This window comes from Musa acuminata, chromosome BXJ2-6 (assembly GCF_036884655.1).
Source record: "Musa acuminata AAA Group cultivar baxijiao chromosome BXJ2-6, Cavendish_Baxijiao_AAA, whole genome shotgun sequence".
NCBI lineage: Eukaryota > Viridiplantae > Streptophyta > Magnoliopsida > Zingiberales > Musaceae > Musa > Musa acuminata.
The window spans coordinates 37385142-37407459 of NC_088343.1; the positions used below are offsets into that span (position 1 = coordinate 37385142).

Sequence of the window (22318 nt, forward strand, 5' to 3'; positions counted from 1 at the left end):
TTTCGCGTCAGTTTCCAATTTCCCCGCTTAAATTCTGGTGGTCATCCTCGTTTGTCTTTTGCTTTCAATTGCTTTTCCTCCTCCTCCGCCGCCGATCCTTTGGATCTCTATGACCATGGTGGCAGCTCTGTCTCCGCTTCCGATCTCGCACTTCCGACCGTCCTCCAGATTCTGCACGCAAAAGGTGCGATTTTTCTTTTGGTTCTGGTCCTAGTTTGATGGATGATCCTTTGATATCTCAGTCTCTGGTTAAAAAAAGGAGCTTTTTTTTATCTGATTTAGAAATCACGGTTTCACGATTAGGAGAGCTTCTTGATCAAAAGGTTGAGCTTTGAGGTTTGGTTCCAGTTGCCAAGAAGGTGATTTAAGCAGTTAAATTATCCCTGAACGATCCATTTCTCCAAGTTAATCGAGAGTTTCATAAGCTTAGGTCAATTAAATGGATAGTTAAGGATCCCAAAAAAATCTCGCAATTTCGTGCTATTCTATGCTTCAAAGATATGCTAAATGAGCTTAATTTCCGAATTTTCACCGTCCTGTTCTGCTTAATTCATCAGCAATGTTGAGTTAGGAGACACCGACTTTTCCGGTTCTCTTCGTGTGTGATGTTTTGCTAATGATCCATCGAATTGCAGAGTGTTGGTGGTCGAGGTGGATTCAGAGTGTTGGCCGTGTTTGGGGATGGAGAGGGCGGTGCGACGGACAAGAAGAACACATGGGGAGAAATTTTTGATGTGGAGGTTCCTCGCCCCAGGGTGCAGCCATCGAAGGGCAAATTCTTGGATGTAAACCAAGCTTTGGAGGTGGCCAGGATGGACATTCAGTATTGTGACTGGAGGGCGCGGCAGGACGTGCTTAGCATCATGCTGCTTCATGAGAAGGTACTGTGGTAACAACCATGTCCAACCCTTGTTGTATGCAGAAAGAATGCTTTTCTAGGGAAAGATCATTCTCATACTAGTTGAGGCTACTTGAATGAATGACATATCCATCAAAATTATTTTTCATGTTGTTGTTATAGATGTAGAAACTAGATTGTGTTTATTTTCGGTTTAAGGTCTGACTATGATGAACTTTTGGATGTTTTTCATCCCAAGATCATCTTCTTGTAACTTCCAAGTGAAAAGTGTCTTGATAAATCTACAAAGATGTGATGTTTGATCGAAGAGAATTGAGCGGAGGACAATTAGAGAGATGAACTTTGGGATTTAGCCCTCCAATTACGATATGATGAAGAATTTTGGCTGGCTAACTCTGAGTTGTATCAAATATTTCATGCATGATCAGTAATTTCTAAAGCTATTTGCTAAGATGCTTTTTCCTCTTTCTGTTTCAGGTGGTAGAGGTTCTTAATCCATTAGCGCGTGATTTTAAGTCGATCGGAACCATGAAGAAAGAGTTGGCAGAGTTGCAAGAAGATCTAGAACAGGCCCATAGACAGGTAATCTTTTAGGTGAAAGAGGTCACTGAAATTTCTTGCTTCAGTTTTTATTCGATCACACTTATACGAAAACCGACATGACAAGCTTTGGACTTTGGTATAGGTCCATGTATCAGAAGCAAGGGTAGCTGCTGCTCTGGACAAGCTTGCATACATGGAATCACTGGTGAGTAACAGACTCTTGCAAGAAAAGAGCTCATGTGATTCCAGTATCGAGTGCATCACACTTACTCCGAGCACTTCCTCAGCATCTAAAGATCCTGTCAAAAGTAAGTCAAGTAGAAGAAGTCTAAATGTTTCTGGTCCTGTTCAACCATACCATTCCAGCTTGAAGAACTTCTGGTACCCAGTAGCTTTCTCAAAAGACCTCAAAGATGATACTATGGTATGGATGCCCTTTTCTATCTCAAAAATTATAAATTCTGTAGATTTTAGTATGCTGTAGATTTGTTCGACTTCATAATCTGTTCTCCTGAATTCAGATTCCCATCGATTGTTTCGAAGAACCTTGGGTGATTTTTCGAGGAAAAGATGGTAATCCAGGCTGCGTTCGGAACACATGTGCTCATAGGGCATGCCCTCTACATCTTGGATCTGTTAATGAGGGCCGAATCCAGTGCCCTTATCATGGTAAGTGCAAAATATTTCTAATAGTAAGTACCAAATCCTTTTCTGAAATGAGTTGATTTCTAGGAAAAATAAAACCATGTCAGATAAAGGCAAGATTCGGAAGCAGTAATGTGAAAAATGCTGCTTAGGTGATTACTCTCTAGCGATAATTATTAATTACAATTTTGGCTCCCTTCACTTGCACTACCAAATTATTCATGTTGGATAGTCAAAAGTCTATGAAGGCTTGCATATTAAATGTACTTGTTGATCTTTCCAGTCAAAAACAAAGAAGTAAAGGAATTGCAGTGTCATTGAGATAATTCCATTGGGAAGTCAAACACACACAAGAAGAGAATAATGATACAACATAATATTGTTTACCAACAGAGTGAATTTTACAAATGTTTGATATACAGAAAGTATACAGAAAGCGAAAATTACATGCTTACTCAAACCTTTTTTGTTCTACATGATAATCTTTGATTTTGTTTGGCTTATGAAGACTCTCTACTTTGTAATATAAGAGAATACAAAGAGGCAAGACAAGTTGCGTTAACTTATCCAAAAACATTGTGGCTTATTCGACGAGAAAAAACTCCAAATTCGCATGAGCTTAAACTTAATGAGAGCATCAACATTATCAATCATTTGTTGTAGATTATCCTTTGATTATCTGTCAGACCATGTCTCCTAGAAGTATTGAGATTTTCATATAACTAGCAAAGAGAAGAAATTAAATTTCAGCATTAGGTAGACATATTGGGAATAACTATCAAGCATAAATGGTTGAAACTTTCGGTTGATATGGATAGTTCCTTTTGAAGTGCTTTTGTTTGATAGAATGCCTTTCTCATTATTAGATTCTGCTACACGTTCTCTTTTAAAAGCTTAATCTATATTTTCATTTTACTTCTGACCACCATAGCATCTGCAAATTAGCATGCATGTTGTTTCAAGAGAAAATACATAAAAATACGTAACAATGACTTAGATGTTGTGACATTTTCAGGGTGGGAATACTCAACTGATGGTAAATGTGAGAAAATGCCATCGACCCGCATGCTTAATGTCCGAATTCGGTCATTGCCATGTTTTGAGCATGAAGGGATGATCTGGATCTGGCCTGGCAGTGCGCCTCCAACAGATACACTTCCATCTTTGCAACCTCCTACAGGATTTATGATTCACGCAGAGGTAATACTAAACATCAGTGGCATAAGACGAATGATAAAATACCAAATGGATACTTGAATTGCAGAAATTTTACTGCAAAACGATCATCTAACATTCGGGTCTGCTCATGTTTTCCATGTGGACAGATTGTCATGGAGCTGCCTGTGGAGCATGGCCTACTGCTGGACAATCTTTTAGACCTTGCCCATGCTCCTTTTACTCACACCACCACTTTTGCGAAGGGATGGAATGTTCCAAGGTTTGTACCAAGACAAATACTGCATTCGATTTGCTAGTTTCTCTATCTGCACACTGACGAACAAATAATATGATAATATCATGTAACATAGGTAGAAAATAATGAAAGTATAAAACATAATCAAGTTTCTACAGATAATCCCTGTTATATCATCCTAGCGTGACGGCTTCTCGTACCAAGTTTGTCCAAAAAAACTCCAAATTTTGTAAAAGATGGGGGCAACTGAACTTACGTCTGATCCTGGAATTCCATCTTAACAGAGCTAAACCATGCCTTATCAATACATCAAAGATACACCAATGGAGTGTGATATGTGGAAGGTGACAAAAAGGATACATGTTGCTTTGTGACAATAATAAAGCTGTTCGAATTTATTAAAGAAATAGAAGTATACCAATTGTTAAAAAGCAGATGCATTCAATTGTACAAATGTTTTCTTGAAAACCCTAGGCATTATCAAAGGCCACGTGTATCATTTTTCCTAATGGATGACCTATCCTCTTCATGGAAGGATACTTAAAAGCCTACTCCCTGGTTTTCGCATATAGTGCTAATATTGCGTGTGAAATTTCTTTTGTTGCTTTTCTTTTCAGCTTGGTGAAGTTTCTCACACCTGCATCAGGCCTTAAAGGATACTGGGATCCTTACCCAATTGACATGGAATTCCGGCCGCCCTGCATTGTCCTCTCAACTATCGGGATATCTAAACCTGGAAAACTGGAAGGAAGGAGCACCAGGCAGTGCTCAACACATCTACACCAGCTTCACGTATGCTTACCATCCTCCAGACAGAAAACAAGATTATTATACAGAATGTCATTGGATTTTGCTCCGTTGCTTAAGCACATACCTTTCATGCATATCTTGTGGAGACACTTTGCAGAAAAGGTGAATCTTATAACCTAATAAAAACCTCTGATTCCTTTTAATTTGCTGAATTTTCATTATCTTCACGAACATAAGATAGTGTCGTAGCCGCAGCAAGAGTTGCATATAATTTTTACTAATTATTGTGGATAGTTACTTAGAATGTTCAGAGAATGCACCAAATTTAACGAGTGTAGATGACATTTTCATTGCTAGTAAGAATAAACATGAAGCCATGAAGGCTTTTCTTCTGTTTCAGCAGTGCAAACTAAAGACATGAATGTTTAGGAAAGTGGAGCTGTTATCTAGTCTTATATAAAGGTCAATCTACAAATTCATACTCTTAGCATTCATCTTTATGTAGATTTTATCGATCATCAGTATCATATTTTAGACCTACAACTCGTCTCATTTTGTCATCCTTGGTTCTGTTTCACTGAAAGGTTATATATGATACAACTCCTAGTATTCTAAAGGGTGTGATCTTAAGTTAATCAGCATTTTATGTCATGGTATATTTACCTGATGAAATAGAAGCTCCACATTAGTTTCTTAATTGCTTAAGTTATATATATCGATTAATCGCTTAAATCAACAGAAATAAACATATCATAAGCAGGTTGAAATAAGAAACCCTTCAAAACTGTAATAGCAGGCTAGTATCTTACCCAATACAGTAAGCTTCTACTGTGCTCTTTCTTCTAAATGTGCTGATGGGAGTTTTGCCAACAGGTGTTGAATGAGGACCTAAGGCTGGTGGTTGGCCAGCAAGATCGCATGATCAATGGAGCAAATGTTTGGAACTCACCGGTCTCGTACGACAAGCTTGGTATAAGATACAGATTATGGAGAGATGCACTTGAGAGAGGAGTTGATCATTTTCCATTTACCAAGCAAGACAATTAGATGCTACTCTGCAAGCAGCACAAGTCACCTTTCAGCTCATGTGTCATTATTCTTTGGGGGATAAGCAGATGGCGATGGAATCCAGTGATCTGCTGAGCTCCTACTGTTGCAAAAATTAACCATGAATTGAAGATTTCACTAGTGAAGGCAAGGTAAGGACGAAAGGAGGATCATTTCTTGTGACACTAAATTGTGCAATAGCCAGAAGAATCTAACATACCTTCTCTTGCTGTATTGATTTCCATGTACAGAGCCAATTCTACTTTTGCTGCTGCATCATTTTTTTTCCTCCTCTTTTTTTTTTTTTTTTGAGCTTTACTGAGCTCTTGTATGTGAAACAGAATAATAGTAATAGTAATTATTATTATTTTTGAATTTCAAAAACCTGTTATGGTGTGTAGATATCAGAGGTCAAAAATTTCTGATTTATAACCCTTGGATTCATGAAAACAGAGGACTAACAGGTCGCAAGAAGTTTTAACCTGCCACAGGATCAGCAAGCAGGAATGCTCACACTGGAAAACAGAAAGCCTCGGGAATCAACAAGTTGCTATTGGTTCTTAAGCCTCATTTTGTTTGCAGGAAAACTGTCAAAAGAATAAACTGTTCAGAAAATAGCAGATAAAGAGTATCAATCTAGTTGACTTTTTCTTGAGAAGCTTTCAGAGCTTGTATTCTGCATGCATAAAAGCAAATTTGATATTCCAGAGAACCTGCTTTTCTTGTGGTCTGAATTGCAAATGAAGCAGCTTAACACAATCACCATGTGGTATCCAAGATGCATGAGCAGAAGGTCAGTTGAGTCATATATTTCTGCCCCATTCCGAAAAAAGAAAAAAAAATCCAAACAAGGAATTTGGGCAAGCTTAATCTGGAGACCTATTAGACAAAACTCTATCAACCATGGTAAAAATGTCTGAATAGTTTGAACTTTAACATTGATCAACGTTACAATATTCTGACATTAGGAACTGTTGTACAATAGGGTAAACAACTGTACAAGATCAACTATGTCAGTGACTGGTGACACAGAAGCTTGTGGCAAGTTATTTTGGGTGACATAATAATACATGTTCCAGGGGCATAACATGTATAAACCAGCTTTCTGTACTGTATACATATTGAGTACATTACAACAAATACAACACAATGTTGTCCCAACTATTTGAGGATACATATGACTACGCTCAATGGGGGATTTCACATAACAAAGGAAACCACTTTGTCTATGACTGTCAATGACTAAACATATTTTTACCATTAGACCGTCGTTGAAACTTCAGAGTACTCGCATTCCAATCTTTCAGCCTTTAACCCACTTTCTTTTATTCTGATCCAATAGATCTTCCATTTCTGAAGCAAACTCCTCCTGCATCATATAAAAAGCATGAGATGACAAAAAGAAATAAAAAAGAAATCAACTATCTATTTTTAAAGTCCAAAGAAAGAACAGCAGGTTCATCACTCAATATTCATGTGTATTTCCTTCTTTTTCAGGTACATGAGATCAATACACAGTGCAGAACTGCAAACAATACATGTTTCTCGGGTTATATAAGTTGCATTCAGGAAGTCTGGTCTTCATGTCCAAATGTGATCGTAATGATCATTCCAATTTGCACTCTAGAATGTGCTTCAGAAAAGTACTTTGCCTATCCAGAATTTGATAATGCATGCTTTATTAAATTGTCAGCCTATATTCTAAGTCAGTCTTACATAAGCCCATTTGTTTCATCTATATAACAGCCCATTTGTCATTCCTGTTGGATCTCAGTGAAAAGATGGAATGGTGTGACCATTAGGAATATTTGACCCACAACATTGAGTATGGCAGAGTAGAGGAAAGAATGCAATAATATTGAACTTTACCAGACTGGAAAGGAATGATGGCACAAAACAAGAAGCAAAAAGGTAACAAAGACAGAAATTGATACTAGTAGTCCAATGCAAGAAAATATTCCACTTCCAAACAATAATAAAAATGTTCTAGTACCATTTATTTGTCAAATCAAATTTATAATAAAACTAGAAATATTGTAGGCTTAATCTTGTATCACAAGTTCAGAACAAATGTTTGGTTCCGAGCATTCCTTATTTCCATAAAAAAATATTGCAGTATGCTTTATAATAAAAATAGAAAAAAAGATATGCCTTATACATCATATCTCATGTCAGTACTAAGTAATGTTCAGCCAAATCAGTGCAACTTCATGCATGTTTCACATAAGTATTCTGAATAACCTAAACTCTCGGTAATGACAAACACTGAATGAAGCAATCAATAACAATGGGCACTTCAGAAAATAAACAGTATTAGACTTTTCAGTATGATCATCACAACTACAATGATTGGCAGAAAATTTGTACCTCTCAGGCTCAATGTCTCTTTTTGCAAGCATGAGTGTCAAGAAAACTGGAACCATTGCCGCAAAAAGATGCTTAAGAGTATGCCCACTGACAATGTGATTTGTCCATTTGTAAATCTGTTTATCTTCAGCTTCTTCTACTTTAGCCAAGAGATAAAATCCTGCATTTCTAACAGTCAATATTGTTCTTTTTCAGAGTAAAAGATCATATTGCCAAGATATGATTGGTAATTATAATTAGCTGCTTGCTCTGCAAATCTCATCTTTATGATTTTAAACCAACAATCCATTAAGAAAAAGAACCTCCATTCAAAATATGTGTTTATAAATTTAGTGCTAACTCATGAAAATTTATTTGGAGGCTTCTGTGCTTTGCAATCAAAATAATTCCAAAACTTGCCAAAAGTTAGAAGAATGAGATGAATAAGTCAACTTAGATGTTCTACAAAGAACGATTGTAAAATTTATTTTTCATGTCAAATTACTGATTCATCAAATGGGATGAAGACAGGAGCAAAGCCCTGCAATACTGACATTTTATCATATTGTAAATAACAAATGATGAACCCAAGACCATAAAAAAGGTAATTTCCCCATGAAATTCTTTCTTCTATTTTAATAGATCAAATAGATTCTCAACCGATAGGATCGAATCATAGAAAAGCATAATCGGTATCATCATAGAAGATACAGAGCCAAATACTACAAAGAAAGAATTGGATCTTGACATGTGATCAAATTCAAATAGATGCAAGCTGAAAGTAAAGGTGAAACACGGACTAAGGGTATCTAGAGATTAATCATCAGGATCTTACTATCCCTTCTTGGAATTGCAATCTGTCTCATTCTCTTAATTCAGTGTATTTTTGCATCTTAACCATCTGTGGTTGAGATACAGAATGCCAAAATTGAGAGTTGGATCTCATTAAGATCATTCGGTTTTGGAGTTCATTCTCATTTACATCATTCAGTTTTGCATACAAAATCAATAAACATAATTATACATTTTTTACTTGAGCTCAGAGCTACAGAAGCACTAAACAAGAAGAAAAAAATCAACGAGTGTATAGCTTTTGGACTTCACAACCATTACTATTGACCTAATAAGATGAATAGTTAATTTGCAAGACTACATTATGTTACGAATGTAGTAGAGAACTTACATGATCCAAAATCTCCCACAACCCATAAAGTAAGCCGACTAATCTAATACAAAATGTCCCACAACCTAAAAGGTAAGCCAACTAATCCAAAACCTATCATTCAGGAACATAACCAGATGGTGCATCACAGATATCCACACCTGTACCATGGTCTAAAACGATCCACATTACAATAGATATGATTTGACCATTGAACTCTTGTGAGGACAGCAAACAGTAACTAATCTACAGATAACAATGCTTGCCAGACAGATAAAAAGTGGTGCAAGTAAAAAAAGTAACACTATCTTTTAGAAAGAAGAGACTCTACTCGACTCACTTAAAACAAAAGTTATGCATTTAGAAGTGATGACATGCATGAATTAGAACTTATATCAGATTTCAGCTTATGTCAGGAGATTCCATAGAGATCTGCTTAAGTTAACTTTTGGAACTAGCATAGTGGCAGTTAATGGCATAAATTAGAGAACAGAAATCAGGATATAATGGATAAAATGGAAGAATTGAGAGGAACAAAAGTGTGTGTGTGTGTGTGTGTGTGTGTATCTACAGAGAGAGAGAGAGAGAGAGAGAGGCACAAAAACAGAGAAAATAAATGGTTAAAAAAGAAACAAGAAAGCCTTTCATTCTCACGGCCAAAATCAGCTGTATTTTGTTTTGAGCACCAGCAAGTAACATCTTATAACTAAATTTAAAAAAAAATCAAGAATAACTATGACTATCTAATTATATAGGATAGATAGGTTTCAGAAAGGTTGTTAATGTGTCTCGTGAATTTTGTTTATGACATAAGAACCTTTAAAGCAGCTGGTACACCAAAATATAAAAGATGTATCCTGTAAAGTAACCAAACAAAGGTAAAAAAAACTAAAACAGCTCACTTGAACCATCATGTGAATATATAGAGAAAAAAGGAAAAATCATATTGTGACTAGGTGTAAAGCTAAACACTGACCTGCTGCCCATAGCCAGTACGAAGAATGTGTATACATTGGTGGAATTAGTATAGCCATTAAAGGTATAATGATGCAAGGAAGGAACTGGATGAGTGCATAAGGGCGTAAATCATCGAAAAATCTGCATTTATCAAACAAAGTTTAATGAAGATGGATGATATTGTTGTGAACTAACTATTGCACAAAGCACAGAAACAAAAGAGAACAAAGGAAAGAAACAAGAAAAATCGCATGCTTGCCTCCAATACAAGATGGTAAGTATACCCGCAATAACAAGGGGTGCAATTGATGTTGTTCCAGTCTTTTCATCAACCCTCTCAATGATGAAGATTGCCATAATAGATGTAAATGCTACAGTCATCTGAGCAAATGAAAAGATGTGACTTTTAATAGTAATGACTAGCTCAAAACATCGAAGTGTAGACTACGCAAAACACAAGAGGAACCAATTGCATACAGTAAGCTTACAAAACATGATATTTTTGCAATAAAAATATGACTACCAATATGACATTCTAAAAAGCATAACAATAATATCAAACAGATGTGCCGATAAAAAAGAAGACTAAATAAGACAAATCTGACAAATTTTTGAAAAATTATGTGTTCACACAGGTTTCAGTCCTTGATGGAAGGTAAGTGAGCTAAGAAACTTATAAAGCTAACTCTAGCTAGATTGCATATCAAATACAGATAGTTGATCTTCCAAAAGAAAAGGCTTAACCTCATCAATTTCAACAACGAGTGAGACTCATCCATGGGAAGAACAAGCAATTAATTGAGATTGTTTATACTAGAATATTGCACTAGCTTATATGAGCAAACAATAAAAAAATACATAAAAACGAACAGATAGAAATAACCAACAGGTAGCCGATCCCAAACAAGCCGAGCATCGTTTGGCTTGAGGTGGTAATAGGAAGAACCAAATGCAACAGCAGTCACACCAAGAAAGAAAATTGACCAACCCCAAATTTCACCTTGCAATCTGTATGAAGAAAAAAGGATGATGTTCATTGAAAAGCAATCCATTTCTACACAACTGTTCACAGATCAAGCATCACAACATCACCTTAACCTAAAATAGTTTCTATAGAAGCAGAGTGTAAGCCCGACAATGCCAACGAAGAGAAAAGGAATATTTGAAATCACATTTAGTGTATTAGGTATACCTGCAAAAGAATATATGCAATATTAAGCATAAATTCTCCAATGAAACATGGAAATAAAGGTTACAAACTTTACAATCACACTACAAAAGTGAAGATTACATACCAAACTGGAAGCATGGGACAATATGATAAGATAAACAAACACTGATTTCAATATACAACTCAATGAGTTCTAAATCACTAAGATTTACGAAAGCAATATGAGAAATGTTTTTTACACTCATCATCAAACACCTGGCTCAGACACCAATCCATACAGCTATAGTTAAGTATAAATTATCCAATGAAACATGGAGAAAAAGTTTACAAACTTTATAATCACACTACAAAAGTAAAGATTACATATAAAACTGGAACCACAGGGACAGTATGATAAGATAAACAAAAACCAACTTTAATATGCAGCTCAATGAGTTCTAAATCACTAAAATGTCTAAAGCAATTAGAGAAATGTTTTTTACACTCCTTGTCAAACACCTGGCTGAAACACGTAATCCATACAGTGCAGTCAAATTTCCTTCTGAACAAGCATCCCATCCTTTTTATGTGATCAAAAGACATTCCAAACATCATCGACCAATCATGGCTGTGTCTGTGATGTTATCAAATAATTCTTTGTTAAATTTGTGAGTATTACAAGTGAGATTTGGAAGTAATTATCGAGCAATAAAAAGTAAAGTATGCATGTAAAACTAGCCCTACTTGGTTTCCCCTCATTAATCTTTATTCCTTTTTTGTACAATCTTTCAAAATTGACTCTTTCATATAGAACTTCTCTTCATGCTCAGCTAAAGTTGATGTACAATGTGTCAATTAAAAGGAAATAGCAAATCCTACTAGACGAACATACTAAAAGTTGTTAGAACCTAATATAAATTCAGCCCTTCCCTAAAAGCTTAGGCATAAAAATACTTATCATAGTATCAAAGCAGGGCACAAGAGTACAAAACATGTATATGCTCCTCTAATTCATCTGATGGTTAATCAAATCAGTATTTGTGCAATGTCCTTCCCCCTATTTGGCTTGCACAATGTACTTAGGTATTGTTCATGTGTCAAGCTTACACGTGAGAGGGAACATTAGACTTAATAAATATATTGGGCCCTTTCTTATTAGCCTAAGTTGCTATTTATCTACATTATAGCAAATTTTACTCTCCTACACACTTAAACTTGAATAACAAGATAGATCTCATCCGAATAAGACATAGGTTGAATCAATTTGTCCTTATCAACCAAATAATACCCATCAAAATTTGACTTGCGTTGCCTAAACGTTATCTAGACCACCTGTAAATCCAGACGCCGTGCTTAAAGCAATTATATATGAAACACTCATGAGCCAAAATAATCGAAATAAAGCAGTCAGATGCAACATTTTATCGTAAAAATTGCTTCCTCGGTAACAAGATAAGAATTCATCTAGTGAACAAATGAAAACAAGAATACTAGTAGTTGGAAATCCCAGTGCTAGAAAAGATTTCAATATGCAGAAGAGCACGAAACCCTCCTGAATTGCGACAAAAACATCGAATCAAACAGGAATGGAAACCCTAAGACGGATACGGCGTTCACCGAGGAACAACTCGCGTTGGTCGGCGAAATTGTGGTACTCCTCCGATTGCGGGATCGCCGGGGTGACGACCATCAACACGACGAAGATCAGGACGGCCGCTCCCCAAGCGGACAATTGCTTCCCCCTCTCCATAGGCTCTTCCTTCTCTTTCTCGCTGCGCTGGGACGACTTCGACTACCGCGAAGGCCTAATTATCCCCGCTGGAACGGTCACTAATGGGTCAAGTATAAGACATAAATGGGACTTGAGGAAACTTTTGTCATCCGTACGATTATGGGTGAAAAGACAACAGATTAGATTCAACTTAGACTGAGATCGGCTGACACCCGAAAGCACTCGCCGTCACGCCCGGCCCCGCCCTGCCCCAACATCCCTAGCGTGACATCCCCTTAGGCGATATAACGGATCGGATTGAATCCGTTACCGGATCCAAATCCTCGAATCCGCAATCCAAACGGATCCCTTGTGATGTTTTTATCGTTGGGGTAATTGGACAGCAACACCAATCTAAAAGAGATCTTCTTCTTCGTTACGATGTCAAAACCATAAGCCCGTAGAGAAACCCAAGAAACCGAGTCCACCGTGATGACCCCGAGTGCAAGAACAACAAGAACAAGAAACACCACCATCGCCTCCTCCTCCTCCTTTGTTCTACCTTTGCTTCTCGTTCTTGTCGGGCTTTCGACGGTGAGAACTGCGGCACCTGTTAAAGGCAGAGGGGAATGGCGACTTCTCCGCGCGAGCATCGGCATCTCCGCGATGCACATGCAGCTCCTCCCCGACGACACGGTGGTGATCTTTGACCGCACCGATTTTGGCCGCTCCAACATCTCCCTTCCCGGCGGCAGATGCCGCTTCGACTCTTACGACCTCGCCCTTACCACTGACTGCACCGCCCACTCTGTCCTCCTCCTCCTCCCCTCCGCAGCCGTCCGCCCCCTCAGTCTCCTCACCGACACCTGGTGCTCCTCTGGCGCCCTCCTTCCCAATGGCTCCCTCCTCCAGACTGGCGGCTTCAACGACGGCGACCGTGTCATCCGCCTTTTCTCCCCGTCGCGTGGCGGCCGCTCCGACTGGGTGGAACGGCCCTTCTATCTCAGTGTCCGCAGATGGTACGCGTCCAACCAGCTCCTACCAGACGGCCGCGTCATCATCCTCGGCGGCCGCCGCCAGTTCTCCTACGAGTTCTTCCCCCGCGAGTTAGCCGGCAGCAGAACAGTCTTTCAGTTCCCGTTCTTGTTGGACACTTGGAACCGCGAGACCGAGAACAACCTGTACCCGTTCCTCCACCTCCTCCCGGACGGGACCCTCTTCGTTTTCGCCAACGACCGTGCCGTCGTCCTTGACGCAATCCGCCATCGCGTTCTTCGACGCCTACCGCCCGTCCCTGGCGGCCCACGCAGCTACCCAAGCTCTGGCTCCTCCGTCCTCCTGCCCCTCCGCCCCGGCGCCGCCCCCGAGGTCCTCGTCTGCGGTGGCACACCGTGGGGATCCTACCGGGCCGCGCTCAACGGCACCTTCCTTCCGGCACTCCGCACGTGCGCCCGTATCAAGCCGGCCGACTCGGACCCCGCCTGGTCCTTAGAGGATATGCCCCTCCCGCGCGTCATGGGCGACATGCTCCTCCTCCCCACCTGCGACGTCCTCATCGTCAACGGCGCCGCCGCCGGCACCGCCGGGTGGGAGCTAGCGCGCAACCCCGTGACAAGACCGGTCCTCTACCACCCGGACCGACCTGCAGGGAGACGATTCGCGGTACTGAAACGTTCGCGGATCCCGCGGATGTACCACTCGACGGCGATCCTGGACACGTACGGGCGGGTGCTCGTCGGGGGGAGCAACCCGCAGGCGCACTACGCCTTCGCCAACGTGATGTACCCGACAGAGCTGAGCCTTGAGGCATTCCACCCACCGTACCTGGCGGCCCGGACTCGTCCGCGCGTGGCGGCTGCGCCGCGGGAAGTGGGCTACGGCGAGAGGGTAGCGCTGAGGTTCGAGGCGGCGGGGCACTACGGAGCGTGGGAGGAGTTGGTGGTAGAGGTGGTAGCGGTGGCGCCGGCGTTTGCGACGCACGCAGTGGGGATGAACCAGCGAGCGGTGGTGCTGGAGGCATCGCGGGCGGTCTGGGCGTGGGGGAACTTCGGGTACGTGGCCGAGGTGGTGGCGCCGCCTTCGCCGAACGTGGCGCCGCCCGGGTACTACCTCTGGTTCGTGGTGCATGCCGGGGTGCCGAGCAACGGCGTTTGGGTCAGAATCCGGTAGTCCAATCTTTTCTTGTTTGTTGCGTTGAGTTCGGAGCCCAAACTGCAGAATCAATTGAAAAACCTTCTTTTAATACTTTCGAAAAATATTAAAAATGTAGAGATCATATTTTGGAAACTGAGATTGGGTAGAGATATCAAATTTTTGTTTTTTTTGGAGTTGAAATGTCATAAAAATTCGAGGAGGACGAGCGTTAATGTGATAGCAGTAGAGACCGAAGTTTGCTTTGCTTGCATGCAAATTCTCTTCGTAATTTGCAGACGGTAGCAGAATAGACCTCCTCAATATGCCTGCAAACCATCACCAATTTCCCTGCTGGAGTCAACACAGGTAAGGATGAAGGTGAGTTGTGAGGCAGTTATGAGCAAGCACCAATTCAGTTTACCACTCTTCAAGACCTAACGCTGCACCTCAGAACACATTAATAATAAACAGATTCGATGCATCTCGGGTTGTGTAGTTCAACATCTCACAAAGCAGGATTGTCTAATGCAAGACTTTGCAGATAAATCAGAAGAGAACTCGTCCATCCAACAATGTTCTGGAGTCAGAAGAAACGTAGGAATAATAGTGGCTAACAAAATGTTCCGGTAGCAGTGGACATGGATAGTTCCACAGAGTCCATGCTTAGCATCTCTTTCAAGATCTTAATTGTCCTACGGGATGCATTAATTTTGAGCCAAAACTGTAGAATTATGGGTGCATCAAAGACAGAAATTACCGGAGCTGTTACTAAAGACAAAGGAGCAAATTGTCTCCACATTTTTACAAAAAGGAAAAAAGAATTCATCTAATATTTAAGTTGATCCAGAAAAATAAAAGGAAAAGAAAAGATGTAGGCATGATAACACAATTGACCAAACTCCATGTTTTAACATGCTGCTGATTACTAGTATAGCTTCATACACAGACAAAAAAGTCATAAACCATTGCCAGATGATGGACCCAGCATTTTTCTGCTGGAACTATTCATGTATCGGTGGTAAAGAGATCTAAGCTCAAATCACACTAGAAGTGAAGAGCCAAAATGAGCATGTTTTAAGATATTGTGATCTTTAAAGATCAGAGTTAAAGCTCCAACATTCAATGATTATTAGCATGGTTAACGATGCTTTTTGAGTTCACTGTTGAACATCTGATGCAATATCCAATTGGTAGATGCTCATGCTCTAGAACTCATTGGTTGATCTTAGCTCTTCCAAAGAAGAGCAGCCCATATGATTACCCATTTTCATAAGTTCCTCTCTTGCTAGTAATTCAAGTTATACTATAATGAAAAGTTTCTCTTGCATTGCTTCACTTTATCTCTAATTTTCAAAATAAATATGATGTAAAAAAAAAAATTTGCATGTTACTTTGATATTGTAGGATCTGCTTCTTATGAAGGTCTAAGAACACTGTATACAAGGGAACTTTACAATATGCATCAAACACATACAGTTTAAATCTTGCAATTTAATCCAACAGCTACCTTGAGAAATCAAACGTTCTAGTTAGATGGTTACCCCAATGGTATTAAACTTCTTGTTAGTTAACTTAATACAAACTAAGAGATATAATGCACCAAATTAGTTTCCACCTCAATAGTAATTCTTTTATTATTACAACTAAAATCTGGAATTGAACCAAGTTTCAGTGACCACATTCCAAATGAAATCAATTTTACATCTCGACACCTACAGCATCGAGGAAGATTATAATATTAAAATAAATTTAATATAAGCAAATAATCTGAATCAACGCTATTTGTTACTAACATGCCTTGTATGATCAGGACTTTTGGAGGATTTGTTCCATTCTCATTATGGGTTATTTATACAACCAAGAGGAGAACCTCATTTCTGCAATAGATCTTGTAATCTGCCCCTTGTCTAAACTCTTCCCATGTACAAGTTTATCTTGGAAGGTTGCTTTATAATTGCATGAATTCAAACTAAATCCAAGAGATGAAGATTTGTACCTAGCTGAAGTTTATGTAGTCTCTCAAGAAAGTTCTCCTCCTCCCTAATTTTTTGCATCTCTAAGAACTTGGTACTCATCATTAGCAAGCTATTGTTCAGGTGGCAGTTGATAGTGAAATCTCATCAAATCTTCCATTTGAACCTTCTCAATTTTGGGCGGTCTCCTTTAGCCATCAAGCCTATTGTTTATTTCCACATCTGCACATAACAAAAAGTCACCATAAATATAGGCAAAAAAATAACTTCCAATTACAGGTTTCAAGTGAGGCCCAAAGTCATTACAAAGATATCAGAACCAGACTAATCACGTGAGATTCAGAGGTATTGCAAATTCCTATTTTTCCAATGAATATAGAATGATTTTAGTGTTCACTGGAATTACTAAGTATGAGGAAATGGCATTGTCCGCCACTATATCCTCAAAAAGGATGTAAAAACTCAGAAGGGAGATGTTAAGAACTAAGTTTGATGGACACATCAGATATTTGTGGAAAAAGGGTCAAAATAGTAAGTTCTGTCTATTACTTTGAACCTAGGTCACTGATAGCCACCACTTTCTGATGGATAATGAGTTGGATAATCATTACAAGGATGCTCATGATGTAAGCACTGTGTGAGCAAGAATTATGAAAAATAAACTAGAAAAAAAGGCAGAAGCAATAGATGGCATAGGAAGACATCTCCAGGATGAACAGCACTTGTGACTAAAAGAGTAACTACACCAATTAGACTAAAAAATATAACATGGTCCAGAATGTTGCCGCTCAATCAAAGCCTATCCAAACAACAGAGTTCAAGAGGCTTAGAGAACTACATTCTTATTTTTGCAGCAGGTTTGCTGTACCGCCCGAGTCAATATGGTACGGATGGTACATATCAGTCCGAGTCGCCATCGAGACAGCTCACCCGAGTCCCCTTCGGCATGCCACAGCATACCATATGTCAGTACACTGGTACAGACCAATATGTATCATGTCGACAAATCTCCAAGATGGACCTGGTATCCGAAATGGCCAACAATCATCCAAAGTTCACCATTTGAATCAGATGTATTTGACCTGCAAGTTGGCTTCTTGACTTTCAAAACAAAGCATAGAAACAAAAAGATCATATGCAGAAACCTCCACAGTGGTACCTACACCAATTACTCTAACAAATCTAACATGGAGTAGAATGTCACAGCTTACTCAAAGCCTATCCAAACAAAAGAGTTTTAAGAGGCACAGAGAACTGCATTATTGTTTTTGCCAACAGTCATCCAAAGTTCACCGTCAAAATTAGATGACTTTGACCCGCAAATTAGCTTAACTTTCAAAACGAAGGATATAAACAAAAATAAAATATGAAGAAACCTCCAAAATGGTACCCACACCAATCACTCTAACAAATCTAACATGGAGTAGAATGTAGCAGCTTACTCAAAGCCTATCCAAACAAAAGAGCTTTAAGAGGCATAGAGAACTGCATCCTTATTTTTGCCAACAATCATCCAAAGTTCACCATCTAAATTAGATGACTTTGACCTGCAAGTTGGCTTCATATTTTTTTCCAAGAAAAGAATAGAAACAGAAAGAAAAATAAAGGCCGCACAAGAGTTAAATATGTAAGTCCTAAAACCATGAAGTTTAAATTAAAGTACATTTTCAACAAGATTGACCATGGCTTCTCAATCACATAGATACTTATTAATCAATAGGGTCCTCAACCTGCATCATCAGCCGCTTCTCTGCAACCAGCAGCACCAGTTTAATCAGGGGAATCATTTGCAGCACGAAGTAATGATCATTCTAAATAAAATCTAATTAATGCGTAAATGTAGAAGAGCAGATTCAACCCAAAAAGGTCGGAGACCAAATTTACCACCGCAACCAAAAGGCGCCGCCTCCGAGACGACGAGATTCGAAGGAATCAACCTTGAAAAACCCTAAACCAACGGATTGATGAAGGCTTACATGTTTTCGTGGTGTAATTGAATCGGAGATCAGGATTTCTTGGAACGACGGCTTCCCTCCGCCCGGAGTGCAACGCTCGCATCTCATCCTCACCCTGCGCGATAAGTTGGGATTGCATAGGCTTGCTTGCTTGCTGTGTCATATATAACGATGTAACTATATCATCTCATCCGTCCGTCTCCTTTCCTTCATCTTAAATCTGAGCCATCCACTTGTAGGTGAGAGGAGCGAGGCGTGATGGACGGAGCTAAGATGAGGAAATTGATCATTGAGATGAGTGCAACCAGCGATCGAGGGACGATCCGAGACGATCGATAGTGATGGACGGACGGATGGACGTCATCAGTCGTTAGAAGGATCATTCAAGTATATAGTGGATTTTATGTTGGTGTTCTTAAGTCAACCAAATTAAACTATTTTGACGAGAATAATTCAAACCCTTATTTAACTCTTGCATGCTATGGTAGGTTAAATCATTAATCATCAAGTTAATAAAAGAAAAATGAATAATCCTCTCCCATTCTCTTTCCCATTGATTTCAATAATCCATCATGTTGGATTAAATTGTAAGAAACACAAAATGGTAAAAATTATTCGTCTTAAATCTTTTCCCCTAAACCTCCGAGAAAATTATAATGTTCGAACCTCATATTAAAATGACCTTTACGAGTTCTTTAACATTTCTCAATAAACTTTAACGATTCAAATTATCATAATTTTAATTTTTGATGAAATACGAGTGAGGATTTTGTTAGTGAATCCAATGTTCGGAGGAAAAATTCGTACTTAAATCTATAGGACTCTGTGATAAGATACTGAAAGAACCGGTTGCTTTCTTATCTTAGTTTCTAACTAAATTAAATATATGATAACGTATTAGATTTGAGATCGGGATAATTTTATTAAGATTTAAATATTTATCTTTAACAAAGAAAAAGATATAAATTATTTATAATTATTAAATCAGATTACAAGTCAAAGTACATTAAGATCCAACTTGATCTTTTTTTTTACTCGAATTCAAGTCAAACTTCTTTAATTATCAAAATCCTAAAAATTTATGTTGGGTGCTCCCGATAATATACTTAAGTCAATAAGCAAATCGAACAGGTCAAATATAATCTGAGCTTATGTGTGTTGGGATATATATGTAGAATCTTTTTTATAGTGAGTTCTCAAAACTATTACCTTCGTATGGTATGTTACTCATGGGAATTGTGGCATTGTTCTTGAGCATAACTACTGCTAGCCCGCACCATCCAGGGTATTATGTTCTGTCACGTGACGTAAATCGAACAATAGGGCAACTAGTTAGCTAGAGAGGGTGGTGCTATGAGATGTTAGTATGCCTACCACATGTGGTCATTTGGCGTTGGGGTGCCATCCACACAAGACTTGAGCTTTGACCACATGGCATTGTGGTAATGTTGATGTATGGCTTTGGCATGTCAACCACATGACAATACTATGTCAGATGCATGGAGCCAAGGTATCAATCGCCTAGAGCCGAGGTGTCTATCATATGGTGTCAATGCGTTGGCTAAGTGGTGATGACGTGTCGACCACATGGTAGCGAATGTTAGGCACGACGAATCAAGGCATTGGCTATTTGGTCTTGGTGTGTCAATAATGTAGACTTGATACGTCGATCATATGAAGTCGATATATTAGCTACATTATTTTACTCATAACACATGCATCTCCCACTTACAAAGTTGTGGAGCAAAGTGGAATCTGATCGTGAAGTGTTGCTTGGGTGGCTATTACGTCAAGGCCTAAAGGAATTTCTATAGTCAATAGGGGCTATGCTATATGAGGCGATGCTTGATAGGCCACCAAGGCCACATGCAGTGGAGCTCGATGGGTTGATAAGGTCATGCATGGTGCACTCGATGGGCATATAAGGCCATGGGCGATGGAGCTCGATGGGCCAACAAGACCGTACGCGATTGCATAGTCACATGATGTGGGTGTTCCCTCCCTTGATAGCTGCACAAATCCTAGCATGTTCTAATGCCTAATCACGAATCATAATAGCCTACGATTAAATTGATATGGCAGAATCCAAAGTCGTCATATGGTGATTATGTAGATCATGATAGATTTGATGATATTATAATGATGGCGACCTGAATAACCTCTTGGTCATTTAGATTATGCCATGTGCCCCTTTGTGACCTCGATCAAACCACTTTGTCTTCCTTTTTCAATGTGTTCGAGAGTTGAGCGGGCAACTAAGGAAGCATTGCCCTTGGCTCCTATAAATAGTGGGTTGATCGATACTCGCTCCCCATAACTATCTGCGATTCAGACCTCCTTAGTCAAGACATTTGGCTTTCGACTTCCGAATGCAAAAGATTTGTAATATTATCCTCCTTAACTTTCTCCTCTAGTTCTATAGACTTGAATAAGTCATCAATTTTGTTACCACCCTTTCTGTCAGTGACAAAAGTTTTATCCTCAGAAGGAGTCGAGTCATCCACGCTAATGGAGGATGCCCCTTTGAAAACGAATCCATCGAGTGGTGTGGCTCCATCACCTATAAGCAAAGTCTTTCAATTCGGACTCAATTTTGTTAGCCTCCAACCTAGATATCATCCAAAAGGTTTATTACATTTTGATCGAGTTTGAGGTAGCTTATGCTTGACTAAATTATTGACCTTATATGTCATGTCACTAGGTTGTACATGAACGGATGCCTATGCTTCTTATTTCATCCATAATATTAACTTTGATCAAATTGAATCCTCATTTACATAGCTCTAAAATGATGGATAACCTCATGTAAAGGAGAATCAATGATGAAAATTGAAATAGAAATTAAGAAATCAAATGTGCCATAAGACATAAATTTAGCTTAAATTAATGTCCAATCTCATTTACGTTACTATTAATCAAACTCACATAATTAAAATTTTAACACAATTTTGGGTATTGTTATATTAAAAAAATACATTAATCATGAGAGCCTCTACAAGAAAATTTATTTTTTTGGTACCTTAGTTTCATACTATGGCAAAAAAATAAATATGTTTTTGTTTATACAGCATAGACAGCATAGACTGTACAACGTTCCTTTCTTTCTGTCATATAGCTCAGAATATTCTTGCAAAATAGGCCAACAAATCACTAGATTCTTAAACCATTTATGACTGATTATTATGTATCTCCAATTTCTCTTTAAACAACATAAATTGTAAAAAGTATGATCCATTAGAGCATTGTAGAAGGCACAGAAAGACACAAGAAGGGGATAAATCCATTAGATAGCTAACAAAAGATGACATTAAGTACATATTTTAGAAAAAAAAGGAAAAAAAAATACTTGCAGTAACTTTATTGATTACAGAAAAAGAAGAATATTATCTTGTATTTTTCCCACACATGCTGCAGGTTTCAGACTTATTCCTGTTGTCTCTGAATGAGAGAGAGGTATACTTTTAGATGCAATAGACTTCACTGGAAGTAGAGACTGTGCCCTTTACAGTGGGAAGCTCATTCTACATATGGATTGTATATTGTCAGGTGGACTGAATCACCCCTGAGAATTTTCAGGGGTGACGTACATGGGTCCCGCATGACCCCTTGACGAGCTTCTCCAATCCAAGACCGCCAACTGTGGTGGAACAATCTAAGGGTGCACACCATGATT

At 39.0% G+C, this 22318-nt stretch overlaps 3 protein-coding genes and 2 non-coding genes across 9 annotated transcripts; 2 read left to right on the forward strand and 3 right to left on the reverse strand.

Annotated features, from left to right (window-relative positions):
- The first annotated feature begins 13 nt into the window (after window positions 1–13).
- LOC103989081 (chlorophyllide a oxygenase, chloroplastic) lies at window positions 14–5633 on the forward strand. The gene is made up of 9 exons (XM_009407834.3): window positions 14–184; window positions 636–881; window positions 1337–1441; window positions 1545–1826; window positions 1924–2071; window positions 3063–3247; window positions 3373–3485; window positions 4079–4373; window positions 5085–5633. Exons 1-9 carry the CDS (start codon window positions 110–112, stop codon window positions 5256–5258), a joined length of 1623 nt encoding a protein of 540 aa, XP_009406109.2. The 5' UTR covers window positions 14–109; the 3' UTR covers window positions 5259–5633.
- A 538-nt stretch (window positions 5634–6171) lies between these two features.
- On the reverse strand, window positions 6172–18774 carry LOC135615417 (uncharacterized). Of its 5 annotated transcripts, none has more exons than XM_065113880.1 (8): window positions 18354–18774; window positions 16714–16912; window positions 10816–10915; window positions 10611–10731; window positions 9983–10104; window positions 9743–9864; window positions 7626–7785; window positions 6172–6627 (listed from the first exon to the last, which is right to left on the reverse strand). In XM_065113880.1, exons 2-8 carry the CDS (start codon window positions 16793–16795, stop codon window positions 6519–6521), a joined length of 816 nt encoding a protein of 271 aa, XP_064969952.1. In that variant the 5' UTR covers window positions 16796–16912; window positions 18354–18774; the 3' UTR covers window positions 6172–6518. The 5 variants fall into 5 exon arrangements, with proteins under 5 accessions (XP_064969952.1, XP_064969951.1, XP_064969953.1 ...); XM_065113879.1 differs by having other exon boundaries at window positions 17529–18774; XM_065113881.1 differs by having other exon boundaries at window positions 18667–18771.
- On the forward strand, window positions 13030–14810 carry LOC103989784 (aldehyde oxidase GLOX-like). Its single transcript, XM_009408733.3, has one exon. It carries the CDS (start codon window positions 13077–13079, stop codon window positions 14751–14753), a length of 1677 nt encoding a protein of 558 aa, XP_009407008.3. The 5' UTR covers window positions 13030–13076; the 3' UTR covers window positions 14754–14810.
- Window positions 17887–18007, reverse strand: LOC135616023 (small nucleolar RNA snoR86). Its single transcript, XR_010488252.1, has one exon. It is a non-coding gene; the product is annotated as a small nucleolar RNA snoR86 (small nucleolar RNA).
- Window positions 18118–18238, reverse strand: LOC135616022 (small nucleolar RNA snoR86). The gene has a single exon (XR_010488251.1). It is a non-coding gene; the product is annotated as a small nucleolar RNA snoR86 (small nucleolar RNA).
- Window positions 18775–22318: the final 3544 nt, after the last annotated feature.

Excerpts from the sequence above, each read along its gene's own strand:
- LOC103989784 (XM_009408733.3), top strand. The coding sequence starts at position 13,077 with ATGACCCCGAGTGCAAGAACAACAAGAACAAGAAACACCACCATCGCC.
- LOC103989081 (XM_009407834.3), top strand. The coding sequence starts at position 110 with ATGACCATGGTGGCAGCTCTGTCTCCGCTTCCGATCTCGCACTTCCGA. Across the intron at positions 882-1,336 it reads TCATGCTGCTTCATGAGAAG|GTGGTAGAGGTTCTTAATCC; the intron begins GTACTGTGGTAA and ends TTTCTGTTTCAG. Across the intron at positions 1,442-1,544 it reads TAGAACAGGCCCATAGACAG|GTCCATGTATCAGAAGCAAG; the intron begins GTAATCTTTTAG and ends ACTTTGGTATAG.
- LOC135615417 (XM_065113877.1), bottom strand. The coding sequence starts at position 12,623 with ATGGAGAGGGGGAAGCAATTGTCCGCTTGGGGAGCGGCCGTCCTGATC. Across the intron at positions 7,786-9,742 it reads GTACTGGCTATGGGCAGCAG|GATTTTATCTCTTGGCTAAA; the intron begins GTCAGTGTTTAG and ends TTAGAAATGCAG. Across the intron at positions 6,628-7,625 it reads AGAGACATTGAGCCTGAGAG|GAGGAGTTTGCTTCAGAAAT; the intron begins GTACAAATTTTC and ends TATATGATGCAG.